At 40.7% G+C, this 13,594-nt stretch overlaps 1 protein-coding gene across 3 annotated transcripts in view; it reads right to left on the bottom strand.

Annotated features, from left to right (window-relative positions):
• Positions 1 to 1,372: 1,372 nt before the first annotated feature.
• The window catches only part of LOC122549714 (antizyme inhibitor 2-like), a 70,620-nt gene continuing 58,398 nt past the window's right edge, over positions 1,373 to 13,594 (bottom strand). For all 3 annotated transcript variants that reach the window (XM_043689597.1, XM_043689599.1, XM_043689598.1), the window contains exons 7-10: positions 12,686 to 12,848; positions 9,152 to 9,264; positions 2,203 to 2,417; positions 1,373 to 2,031 (exon numbers count right to left, since the gene is read on the bottom strand). In XM_043689597.1, coding sequence (XP_043545532.1) covers positions 1,941 to 2,031; positions 2,203 to 2,417; positions 9,152 to 9,264; positions 12,686 to 12,848 — 582 coding nt within the window. In that variant the 3' untranslated portion in view covers positions 1,373 to 1,940. The remainder of the gene's footprint in view (positions 2,032 to 2,202; positions 2,418 to 9,151; positions 9,265 to 12,685; positions 12,849 to 13,594) is intronic.

The following is a 13,594-nucleotide window of genomic DNA, read 5'->3' as shown; positions in this document are numbered from 1 at the left end:
CTGACCTGCTGTGCTGTTCCAGCAATAAAGTTTCAACTTTGATCTCCAGCATCTGCAGACCTCACTTTCTCCCATTCTAGTATGTCTCAATGACAGACATTGGGCTAAATGACCTCTCATAGAGACGATAGATTTGCAATTTTCTAATCTGTGAGGACCTTTTCAGAGAATTTTGCAAGATTACTAATGCATCCACCACATCAGCAGTCACTTCTTTTAAGAGCCTAAAATGTAGGTCGTCAGATCCAAGGGATGTGGCAGCTTAATATCCAACAGTTAACCCATTACTTTTTATCTGATGATAATGAATGATTTAATTTCCCTCTAAATCTCTACTACTCTTGAATAGCATTTTGTGTTTTTACTGTGAAGATGAAATCAAAATACTTGTTCAAATCCTCTTCTATTTCCTCATTTCCCATTAATGCCCACAAAACGAAAGACAAATGAGTAAAGTAACTGATGCTCATTGTTACTTAATGAAAACCTAACAAGATTATCGTCCTGTCTGAGCCCAAAGCACAAGGTTTCTGTGTGGAACTGAGGCACATTGTGCTTTTCTGGAGCTAAAACATGTACCAAATTTTAGAAATCATCTCATAAAGCCTTCATAATTATGACAAGTGGCAAAAAACATGCAAACATGAATATTTGTTTTGCCAATTATAGCATTTTGATTTGTATAAAACAGATGCAGAATACTTTCTTTAATGACATGATGTAATACAAGAACTTATGGGAACAATAAGTCATTGGAATCTTTACTTCAGTTGGTCAATAGGTTGCGAATCACCTTGTAGATTTGGATTATGATTAATACAGGGAGTAGGAAAATGCAGTACAGGAAGTAGGAAAATGCACAGTACTATCCTATTGACACAAGCACAATCTTGCACAAGTCTTTCTTTAAATTCTAAACATTTAGTAAAATCCAGAAATTGAATGCTTGATGAATAGAATAATCACTTCTACCTAACAACATAATAGAAGACAAGAGAATACTAAGCTGGGAAAGTGCTGGAGAAAGCAGAATTCTTTCAATCAGTTTGTTGATGATTAAATTATCCCATTAAAGTAACTTGAGTGTCCATTAACATGCATTTAATTTTGAAAACCAAACCGTGTAGCAGAAGAAAATTTATTTTTAGAACTGCTTTTGTGACTCTCTGACTATTCATCTGGAAGGTAAAACTCGGAAAGTAAAAAATTGCCATAACAAAGAAGCTAAACATTTAACATTGATTGTTAGCAATTTCATTCATCCCAGTATATCAACAAGGTGTAAATTCAAGCCAAGCTGAATATATTGTCTGTTTATACAAATGTTGGAGGAATAAGAGTTATTTTCATCATTCATATTGATAATAAAAGGGATTTGCATCACTGTTTCAAAAGAGAGAATTCTTGTTAAAACAGTGCAGACCACACCTAGAATACTCTGAACAGTTTTGATACCCTTATCTAAGGAAATATACCATGGCATTGGAGGCAGTGCAGACATTCACTAAATTTATTGCAAGTTTGGAGGGGTCACAGTTTGAGTACATTGAGTCTGTACTTATTGGGGATTAGAAGAAGGAGTGAAGCCTTATTTAAACAAAGTTCTTTAGCAGACTTGACACGGGAAATGTAAAAAGGTTGTTTTCCCTTGTGGGAGATTCTGGGAACAGGGCATAATCTCAGACTATGGGACATACATTTAAGACAGGGATGAGGAGGAATTTGTTTTGTCAAAGGGGAGTGAATTTGTGGAATTGTTTATCACAGGCTGGATCATTAAGAGTGTTGAAGGCTGGGAAAGACAAATTTTAGTCAATAAGGGAGACAATGATTTTACGAAAAAAGCAGGCAAATGGAGTTAAGGATTATCCGTTTAATCATGATCGCAGTAAGTATTAAAGCAGCCATGATGGACCAAATGGCTGCTTCGAACCTAAATGTTATTGTCTGATGACCAGATGTTGAGGGTCTACACCATCCTGTTCTTCCACTGGAGATTGTATTTCTCTCTTTATATTTTGAAGGGTTTCCCTGTATAGAAATTTCACAGATTAAATCCCAAATATTAATATACAATAAACATGTCTATGTAAATAAACTGTACAAAGGAATCTATTTGCAATATATCGTGACAATAAGATGTAACGTAATATCCAGCATCATATTTTCTAAATTTATGGGGTGACATTCTCTTTCTCTTACCAGGCATCCTCTGATATTGCATAGTGTGTTGGGACTGCATGAAAGCCATTGAACATGGTTGAGGTGCTGATGGTGTATGCACCATTGTTTCGAAAGAGCAACCAGTCTCCAATCTCCAGTTCAGGCAGCTTCCAAGTATTGGAAATATGATCCCATGCATCACAGGTGGGTCCCCAAATCCTGGTGTTATACAGCTTTTGGTCAAGGGAGTGTTTCTGTGAGAAATAAATACCAGGTCAACTTTCTTAAAAATGTAATCTGTGGGGAAGTGAATGGAAGAAAGATATGGAGAGCTGAAAAATGTAAGGCTGATTCACTACCACCCATTTTGGATCAGCACGCAAAGACAAGATCATGTATATGTTGGTCATTGCTACTTCCTTTCTTATTGCTATAAATGTATGGGTTCTCGTTCCTTTGTTAATGACTGTATGAGCATGTTTAAGTTACAAAGCTAAATACAGATGGCAAAGGCTGTTTCCCAGCTGAGCTCAACTTTGCATTAGGTACCCATGTCACTTTAGAGCATTCTCCTAGCTCCTGAATACTCCAGAGGTTTTTTTAATGTCCCAAGTATCTGTTCATTGTTCAGATTATCATGAATTATTTTCACATATAGATAGGTGGTTAGGAAGGCATTTAGCATGCTTGCTTTGATTGCTGGGACCTTTGAGTATAGAAGGTGGGACATTACGTTGCAGTTGCACAGGATGTTGGTGGTTGGTGAGGTCTTTTCTGGAGTACTGTGTCCAGTCTGGTCACCCTGTTATAGGAAGGATATTATTAAGCTGTAAAGAGTTCAGAAGACATTTGCCAGGATGCTGCTGAGAATGGAGGACTTGAATTATACGAATAGCTGGGATTTCTTTCACTGGAGCATGGGGAGTTGAATTATGTGAGAAAGGTTTATAAAATAATGAGGGGTACAGATAAGGTGAATGGCAGGTTTCTTTTCTATATGAAGGGGGATTTCAAGATGAGAGGGATTATTTTTAAGGTGAGAGAAGAAAGATTTTAAAAAGACATGAGAGGCAATTCTTTTCCACAGAAAATGGAACATGTGTGGAATGAACTTCCAGAGGAAGTGGTATAGGCAGGTATAATACAGCGTTTAGAAGTCTTTCAGGTAAGAACGTGAATAAGAAATGTTTGGAGGGATATGGGCCAAGCACAGACCGGTGGGAGTAGTTTAGTTTGGGAATATAGTGAGCATGAACTAGTTGGACTGAAAGGTCTGCTTCCCTGCTGTATGATTCTGTGACTCTATCTTTGCACACTAGATTCTTGCCCGTAAGTATTTTGTGCGCAGGTTCCTTTGTCCATTGTTGTTGAATGCGATACGCTCAAGAGGCAGGAGTAGGCCATTCTGCCCATTGAGTCCACTGCATCATTCAGCATGTTTCTGGCTGATCTAATGATCCTCAACTCTACTTTCTACCTTATGCCTGTAACTCTTGATTTCCTTTCTGATCAAAAATCTGTCTGGATCAGACTTGAATATATACTTAACAATCTAATCTTGACCTGCGTGGTAAAACTTTCCATAGCTTCACCATCCTCTGACAGAAAAAAAAATTCTTCCTCATTTTTGTCTGAAATGAGGATTCCATACTCTTAGATTTCACCTTCTGGTCCTCGACTCTTCCACAAGGAGAAAGAACGTCTTCATGTTTACCCTGCCAATCTGATATGCTCCGATAAGGTCTCCCCTTATTCATCAAAATTGCCAAGTGTGGGTGTCAAAAATGATGTATTGGCAAAATAGCCCTCACCCTGACGCAGTGCCCTCCATGCCTTGACATTATTGATGACTATTGGGCTATGGCAATATTCCTTAACTATTCTCATTTTATCTAAGAACAGCAGGCTAATAAGGGGGCATCTTGCCTGAGATGCTTCGATGTCCAGCCAAAGTGAGTGAGGGTCCCCCCGTGTCCAATCATTCAAGTAAGATAGCAATGAGCTTAATGGATATTGATATTTGCCAATCTGTAAAGTAACTGAAATGTAGTCAATTTAATTAGGGGCCGCTTGCGATAGCAGATAAAAGAATTAAAACAGCTGTTTCGTCTTCGAAATATTTGCTTAGTAAAAAGCAGAGGAAGCATTCACATAGGAAACAACAGGCGGGGCAGAACGTTCAGTATAATGATGGCTTTCTGACCTATCCAAGAGATTGGAAGTACCTCCCATTTATGAAGGTCCTGCTTGATTTTGTCGAATAAATGTGCAAAATTGGCTTTAAGTAGCCGATCAAAAACGGAAGTAATAAATATACATATATAGAGAAAGCCCTCTTGCGACCCTCTAAAGGGGAACCAAGATCCGCCTTCAGGACCAGGCACTCTCGGGAGACCACCCATGGGCATGGCCTCTGACTTCGCAAAATTGATCTTACAACCTGAGAAGCCACCAAATAAATTGATGCATTGTATCATGTGTGGCACTAAGACTGTGGGTTTGACATGAAGACAAGAACATCATCCATATACAGTGCGATCTTATGTGACTTCATCCCCACTTCTGGAGTGGTTATATTGGGATCTGTGTGTATTGCCTCTGCCAGCGATTCGATCACCAATGTGAAAAGCAATAGTGACAAGGGACAGCCCTGTCAACTGCCCTTACAAATATTAAAATTGCTTGACCGTACACCTCTTGTCGCAGTCCTCACCAATGGATCACAATACAAAACCTCTAACTACCTAATGAAGGTCTCTCCCAGGCCAAACTACTTCAATGTATGAAAAAGATATGGCCACTTGACCCTGTCAAATGCCTTTTCAGCATCTAAGGAGATCACCAATCCCTATACTGATTGCTGTTGACATACGTGAATCATGTTAAGTAATCTCCTGACATTATCAATTGATGTGCGATCCTTTATGAACCCTGTCTGGGTCCTCCTTAATGATGGTGGGCAGTACAGTTTCTAACCTTAATGCCAGAGTCTTGGATAGAATTTTGAAGTCAACATTCAGGAGTGAAATGGGTCTTTAGGAAGCACAGTCCTTCAGGGCCTTCCCTTGTTTAAGAATGAGAGAGATGTTCACCGCTCTTAGAAATGGTGGGAGGAGGCCACGACTATGTGAGTCGTTAAACATGCTAAACATCGACCCTGACAATATACTTATAAATTCCTTATAGAACTCATTTGGGAGACGGTCAGGACCTGGCATCTTCCCATTCTGGAGCTGCCTCACAGCCTCCTGCACCTCTTCCTCTGACAATGGGGCATTGAGGAGAGACTCTTGTTCAGGGCTCACTCCCGGAACATATAAATTTTTGAAAAAAGACTCCATCCTAACCCGCCCACTCTCTCAGCTTTCAGATTGGTATAAGTAAGAGTAAACATTCCAGAATGCTGGATTAATCCTTTTAGAATCGAAAGTCAAATTTTCTGTGTCGTCTCTGATTGATTGACATAATGGCTTGAGGGAGCCATTATGTTAGGTACTTGCCCGACTTACCCCCATGCTCAAACAGCCTTTGACTTGCAAATGAAAGCTCCTGCTTGACTATCCGTGAGAATATGGAGTTCAGCGTAGCCTGAAGTGCCGTGATTCTCTGTGGTTTAACCACCGGAGCGCCTGTCAAAGTACGCCTTTTCAGCTACTTTCAGACACGTCTCGAGCAAGCGTTGCTGCTTGCCCATCTGTCGCATCTTACTAGCTGAATAGGAAATAACCACCCACCTAGCAATGGCATTAGCTGGTTCCCAAAGAATGGTTGGGCTACTAGCTGAGCCTGAATGAATATCTAAAAAAGTCCTGAACACAGTAGAAAATAATTCAATAAACTTGCTATCCTTGAGGATGAAGGGGTCCAGTTGCCAGTGCCTCAAGCCTACCACCATATCTTTACTCCTATCCACTAAATACACTGGGGCGTGATTGGAAATAGTGATATTGCCAATTGTACATGATGCCATCAAGTCCAGATGTGCTGTGAGGGTCAGACAAAGATCAATCCTGGTATGGCATTTATGTGGGTTCGAAAGGAACGTAAAATCCCTGCCAGTACGGTGAAGGGGTATACAAATATCTATCAACCCAAATTCAGCACATGAATCCCATAACTTTTTAGATCGCGAAGAAGATACTGGTGGGCCTTTGGGCAATCGGTCTACCATAAGTTCTATGAAACAATTGAAGCCCCCTCCTATGTTGATGTGTTGAGATCCAAGGTTAACTAGTCTAGAAAGTGTGTCTGTCAAGAATTTAAGGGGATGGGCCGGGGACAATAAACATTTAAGATCCTGTATTCTTCCCCATGTGTCAAAGTTTTAAGGATTACAAATCTCCCATGTGTGCCTTTAGTGTACTCTAATAACTTAAATGGGAGTTTCATACTAACTAAAATGGCCACCCGTCTCCTCGTATTGAAAGATGAGAAATAAACCCAGTCATACCCATTTTGATGCAGCTTCAAATGTTCTGTATCGTCCAAGTGTGCTTCTTGTAATAAGGCAACATCCACCTTCTCCCTTTTAAGGCTGAAAAGTACTTTCTTCTACTTGACAGGCAAATGACTCTACTTAACATTCCAGGTGTACCACTTAAACACATCCTTGGCAATAACCTTCCAATGCACCATCTCGACTTCAGAGAGGAAGAACCCGAACAGCAGTTTGCTGAGCTTTAATGCAAAAGAATCCACAGAACCCAAAAACTACACAGACTAAAATAATCGACAAAACTTACAAAAATTATGTACAGCAAAAACAGAAAAACAAAATATTGCCAAAGACACTGATTGGAGGAATTTACCCCCCATTTATAGGGGGTATTTACATATTCTACAATCCTACTAACCATCCCAACTGCCATCTCAACTTCTACCAGTTAGGGTCACGCCACATAAACCAACCACCCAGTAGAGACAAAAAAAACACCCAAGAGCAAGGTTAGTACTATAAATAAGTAAACTAAAAATAAATATGTCACCAATCCCTTAACATAACCTAGAAATTAAAGATAAATACTCTATCTGTCCCGGACATCATTTCACGCAACTTATTACCAGAAAGGAGACTCCACCAACTCCTTGTTTTAAAAAAAAAGCAAACCCGAACAGCCCTGTCCTCTACGCCTATTCAGCTGTTTGACTTAAGTTAATGTGTCCACAAAATTCTTTGCTTTCTCTAGTGAGTTGAAGAAATGTATGGATCCATTATGATTGATCCGAGGCACTGCTGAATATCTTAAAGAATGCTGGATGCCAAGCTCTCTCAACCTAGGACTTCCTTTTCCAGACCACTGATGCTGAGAAGTCCTGAAAAAACATGACCCTGGAGCCGCCACGTACCAATGCCCTCTGATCTCTCCCCTGCTTGTTTTTATCATGATGGTACCTTACCAGGACAGAGTGTGGGCACTGATCCGCACCTGGTTTTCGTGCTGCGATCTGGTGGGCTGTTTCAATTGTTATCCTTCCCTTTTCAACCTCCAACCCAAGGAATTCCAGGAACCACTTCTTGAAGAGCTCCGCCGGCTGCTCACATTCCGTCCCCTCCGGTATGCCAAAAATGTGCAGGTTCTTTCTTCTGCCTCTGTTTTTGAGATCATCTACCAGATCCAACAGACCATGGACCTGTGTTTCCAGGGCTTCAATCCAGCAGGGGTACAGTCCCCTGCAGCCTGGCGCTCAAATTCATTGCTCCTTTTTCCCAAGTCTTGCAGCATAGCAGATACAGGAGCCAGCTTCTCCTCAATTTTTTCCTGGATCTGCTTCCCCAGGACTTCGTGAGATTTAGCTAGCTTCTCAACCAGGATCTAGTGAGTAAGCAAGCCCGCTACTTCAGAGGGCTGGACCATGGCCCCGGCCCAAGGCAAGCTTCTTCCTTTCTTTGGCAATTTCCAGCTGCAAGAGCATAGGTAAGTAGATTTTTTTTCAGGTTTCTTCCTCCTTGACTGTGATTTTACTCACAGTTAAGTGTTTGGGATGGGTTCTGGCTCTGTCATGTCGATGTTGCAGCTCGGAGCCCAGCAAACGTGATCCTATCAGGATGCTACCATCTTGGATCCCCATGGTCACATTATTTACTCCGTCTGTGATATATGTGTCAGCTGATAAAGCTTTCCTTCCTTCTTAAGAAGAAATATTCCCTACTTCAACTATTCCCTAATGTCAAAGAGTGCATTTTCTGGCAACCAATTAATTAAGCAATTTCAATTAATCTTCAATAGTTTTAGGGTTAGCGCTAACCTCTACCCTTACTCCTATTGTCACAGCTTTTAAATTGCTCTCTGAAAAATATTCCAAAATATCAGGGAAGCTTCTACAATACAAAATTTTTGTTTGTTATTTCTATGGTCCTATATGTGATCCAGCACAACCTCAGAGGTCTATTTCTGTACTGGACCAGCTCATCTTCACCATCCATATCCTTGTTCTCTTGACTATTTCAACACTGTCCTAGCTGGTTACTTCTATACTCTGTAAATGTGAGCTATTTCAACACTCAGCCTCCTGTTCACCCTTCACCATTGGGCCTACATTGTACCGAGGACAGGAATGTATTGATTTTAAAATCTTCATCATTGTTTTCAAATTCTTTGGCCCCATTCCTCCTCATTTCTGTAACCATCCAGCTTTGCATCCCTCACTGATCTCTGAGCTCCTCTGATTCTGGCTTCCTTTTTTATGTTTTTTTTCTTACATAAGTCTGATTTTAATTCTTCCAATATTCTCAGCTGGAACTTCAGCTGCCTCGGACTTAAGCTTTCAAAGTCCCTCAAAAAACAGTGCAAATTTCCCAATCTCTCTATTTTAATCTCTTTTAAGAAGCTTCTAATAACCTAAGTCTTTGAACATGTTTTTGTTCACTTCTTGTTGGTGCTAAATTAGTAGAAATAATTGATCTTTGGTAGGCTGCAACAATTTACAACAATACAACATTATCCTTATACAATGCTTATATTATAAAAGTAATTTCTAAAACTCTTACTTCAAAGAGGGTTGGCTTCAATAGTTCACGATATTTTGCAAAGTTATTGAAAGAACCATATAGTCCATCATTTAAATAATACATCATGGACTTCTCATTCCCGGCCTCCTCATCTCAGGAAAAAAGACTTATTGTGAGACTCACAAATAGATTTCTAAATTGCCATTGTGATGGTCAAAAAGGATTGTGAAGGTAAAGAAGAAAGTTGTTGTTCTTTGTTGACATTTGTGCAACCTTGTCTCCCACAATCAGGAAAGATGATTGGTCGAACAGGTGCCTGATTTTTATTTTAGTTTCTAATGTTTTCCATTTCCGGATGGAATTTTCTGCTTTGAGTGCAGCCAGGATGCAGCATTACTTCTCAGTTGTCATTGCTTACATGGGCTGCATGTGTCCAAATTACTGGATTGTGAACTAGAAAGTTTAATGATAGTAACAAATAAGTGGAAAAGTACTCTATTGTTCATTTTGATGTTGCACTTAACAAACAGTGCATACTCTTACCCTCTGCTGACACGTCTTTTCATGCGAATTACAACAGGCTACATTCATCTACTATATAGAGTTTGATAGGGAAGGAGAAACAATTTTCATTGTTAGTTTGACAAAAGAATTGGATAAATACTTGTAAAGAAAAGAATTGTAGGGTTATGAAGAAAAAGAACAGTGGGGAATGAAACTAATTAAAATGCCAGCACAGACACAATGGACTGAATGGCCTCCTTCTTTGCTATATAATTTTATGCTGGATGCATCAGATGCTCGTCTGATCCTGTCTGTTTCAGAAAACACATATAAAATAAGTTACTGAACAACAATGAAGGACCAATTTTAAAATCAGATTGCTATCCCTTGCTACTGATTTCCACTATGACGAGGCACTGCATTTCTGACCAAGACTTCTGAATCCAGCCTCTTCAGAAATGTGGAGCAGACCAAATATCAGCGTCCTCCTTCGTCAAGGAAACCAAACCTGCTCCCTTATGGCAGTAGATGGCATATTCTGGTATTGGTTCAATCACCAGCATATTCAAATACTTTGGAATATTTCAGCAGCTTTCCAGTGTGTTAGTGAATGAATGTGAATTGGTGAGTTGGCATGATGGTGGAATGGCAATTTGGCAGCTGAATGGGTTGGTGAAGTGTTTGGCGGTATTGGGTAGAGTGGCAGGGAGTGAGGTTGAGCTGAGGAAGATGGGATGAGACATATGGTCAAGGTGAGGATTTGGAGGAGAGCATATAGGATTGGAACGTCAAGACAACAGGGGTTTGAGGAAGTTGGAGGGTCAGAGGGAGCAGGTGGACGGTCAGAGGTCAAGGTTCAGCGAACGGATGTTGGGTTCAGGAATGCAGCTTATCGTAAATATGATTCTTTTCTTCATATACTGATGACCAACCAATTCTTTATTCATGCAAAAGCGACTGTGACAGTGGCGGCCGAGGTGGCTGGTGAGCTCTGAGCGGGTCTGTAGCAGCAGTGTTAAGGAACGATCTGGAAGAGGAGCCAGCACAGAGCCCAACATCAGCTGCATTAATTGAGGCAACATCAGCCCAGTGGCAAAAGATGATGCCTGTGGAGCAGTGCACTGGCGTCACTGGCAAAGCAGTGGCAGAAGGATTATGGACTCCCTTTAAGTATATCATTTTTTTTGTTATTCTTAAACTATTTTAAATGGCACTGGATTATGGTGACAATGGAAACTTTTCACTTGAATTTTACAGTGAAAAATATAGTAAAATAATCAGACAATAAAATCCATCTGTTTATCCCTTTTATTATGAGCAAGAACAGCTAATCCATGGATTCCTTTGTATTCACTTTGCTAGGTGCTTCCATAAAAAAACAGAATCTTCCTTTTACAAAGCTATGTTGATGCTTCATGTTGATCATGTTATGAGTTTCTATCAGTTGCTATAATCTCCTTAATAATGGAATTCAGCAATTCCCCAAGGGATGTTAGGCAATGGCTACCTACTTTCTTGAACAGAGATGTTACATGAAATATATCCCAATCTGGTGGCATCCTTCCAGAACCTAAGGAATTTTGATTAAACCTAAGATTAAAATCCATACATTCACTACCTCAGCTGAGATTTTACAGTCGTCCTAGAAAGCAGGGCACCCAGTCCTGGGGACTTTTCAGTCGTCATGTTGTTTTCTGACCATCTGTTCTCTCTTCTAGGTTGCTCCCTCCCTTTCAGGCTTCATTTTCAAGTATCTTTGAGAAGTCTTCTACAGTGAAGACAACTACATAATTACAGCTCCACCATTTCCCTACTTCCCATTATCAATTGATGTGCTGAATTCCAGAAGTGAGGCAAGGCTGACAACCCTTGACATCAAGACTACATTTGACTGAGTGTGGCATGAGGGGGCCCGAGCAAAACTGTAATCAATGGGAATCTGGGAGGGGGTGAGATTTATTGCTCTAGTTGCTCTTGAGAAGGTGGTGGTAGACTATCTTCTTGAACTACTGCAGTCCATGTGTCAAGATATACCAACAATGCTATTAGAGAGGGTGTTCCAGGATTCTGATCCAGCAACATTGAAGGAATTGTGATATATTGCCAAGGTTAATGGTGAGTGCCTTAGAGAAGAATTTGCAGGTGGTGTTCCTATGTATTTGGTACCTCTTCCTTCTAGATGGAAGTGGTTTTGGGTTTTGAAAGTGCTGACTACGGAGCTTTAGTGAATCTCTGCAGTGCATCTTGTAGATGGTGCATACTGTGCCGCTGAGCATCAGTGGTGGAGAAAGTGGATGTTTGTGGATGTGATGCCAATCAAGCGGGATGTTTTGTCCTGAATAGTGTCATGCTTCTTCAGTGTTGTTTGTGCTGCACTCATGTAAGAAAGTGGGGTGAGTTCCATTGTACTCTTGTGGATATACGACAAGCCTTGCGGAGTCAGGAGATGAGTTATTTGTATATAGGAATCCTAACCCTTGATCTGCTCTTTTCCCGATTGTATTTAGTTTACTTTGTGGTGAAAGGTCAGTGGACTCAAATTGTTAACTGTGATTTCTCCCACTGATGCTACCAGACCTACTGGGTGTTTCCAGCAATTTCTGTGTTTGTTTCTAAATATCAGGTAAGTTAGATCTCTCCCAAACCCTCTAACTCCGAGATGGAGACATTTGCACAGATCCTGGCACTGTGGCTCAGTGGTTAGCACTGCTGCCTCAGAGTGCCAGGGACCTGGTTTTGATTTCAGTCTCAGCAGTCTGTGCATACACCACATATTCTCCCCGTGTCTGCGTGGGATTCTTCTGGGTGCTCTGGTTTCCTCCCCATTCCAAAAATATGCAGGTTAGGTGAATTGGTCATGCTAAATTGTCCATGGTGTTCAGGGATGTGTAGGTTAGGTGCATTAGTCAGAGATAAATATAGTATAATAGGGGAGGACAATAGGTCTCAGTGGGTTACTCTTTGGAGGGTCGGTGTGAACTTGTTGGGCCAAAGGGCCTGTTCCAACACTAGGGATGTAATGATTCTATGATCCTAAAATTTTTATCTTTTGATGAAGATGAAAATTACCATTGGAGCTGGCTTGAGAATTTTCAATTATTTTTCTAGCGATGATATTCACAACCAGAGTGAAAGATGAGGTCACATAATACCGGCCTGGTTCAGCGATTATCTGTACTTCAGTTTTGTCAGGAAAATAAATGTCCAATGCAGGATTGATCTCGGCTGCTACCTAAAACAAGGAAAATAATGAGAGATTATGGTCAGATATTCACATTTTTGGATCATTGGAATCTCTTTTGGGGTAGAAGTGACCTGTACAAGAAGGATGGATTGCACCTAAATTGGAAGGGGACTAATATACTGGCTGGGAAATTTGCTAAAGCTGCTCGGTAGGATTTAAACTAATAAGGTGGGAGGGTGTGGGGGTACCCAGGGAGATAGTGAGGAAAGAGACCGATCTGAGACGGGTACAGCTGAGAACAGAAGTGAGTCAAACAGTCAGGGCAGGCAGGGACAAGGTAGGACTAATAAATTAAACTGCATTTATTTCAATGCAAGGGGCCTAACAGGGAAGGCAGATGAACTCAGGGCATGGTTAGGAACATGGGACTGGGATATCATAGCAATTACAGAAACATAGCTCAGGGATGGGCAGGACTGGCAGCTTAATGATCCAGGATACAAATGCCACAGGAAGGACAGAAGGGAGGCAAGAGAGGAGAGGGAGTGGCGTTTTTGATAGGGGAGGAGAGAGGATATTCCCGGAAATACATCCAGGAAGGTTATTTGGGTGGAACTGAGAAGTAAGAAATGGATGATCACCTCATTGGGATTGTATTATAGACGCCCTAATAGTCAGAGGGAAATTGAGAAAGAAATTAGAAAGGAGATCTCAGTTAACTGTAAGAATAATAGGGTGGTTATGTTAGGGGATTTTAACTTTCCAAACATAGACTGGGACTGCCATAGTGTTAA

Source organism: Chiloscyllium plagiosum, chromosome 5 (assembly GCF_004010195.1).
Source record: "Chiloscyllium plagiosum isolate BGI_BamShark_2017 chromosome 5, ASM401019v2, whole genome shotgun sequence".
In the NCBI taxonomy this organism is placed as follows: domain Eukaryota; kingdom Metazoa; phylum Chordata; class Chondrichthyes; order Orectolobiformes; family Hemiscylliidae; genus Chiloscyllium; species Chiloscyllium plagiosum.
Note: the sequence above shows the minus strand (reverse complement) of the source record. Positions and strands in the feature narration are given on the sequence as shown.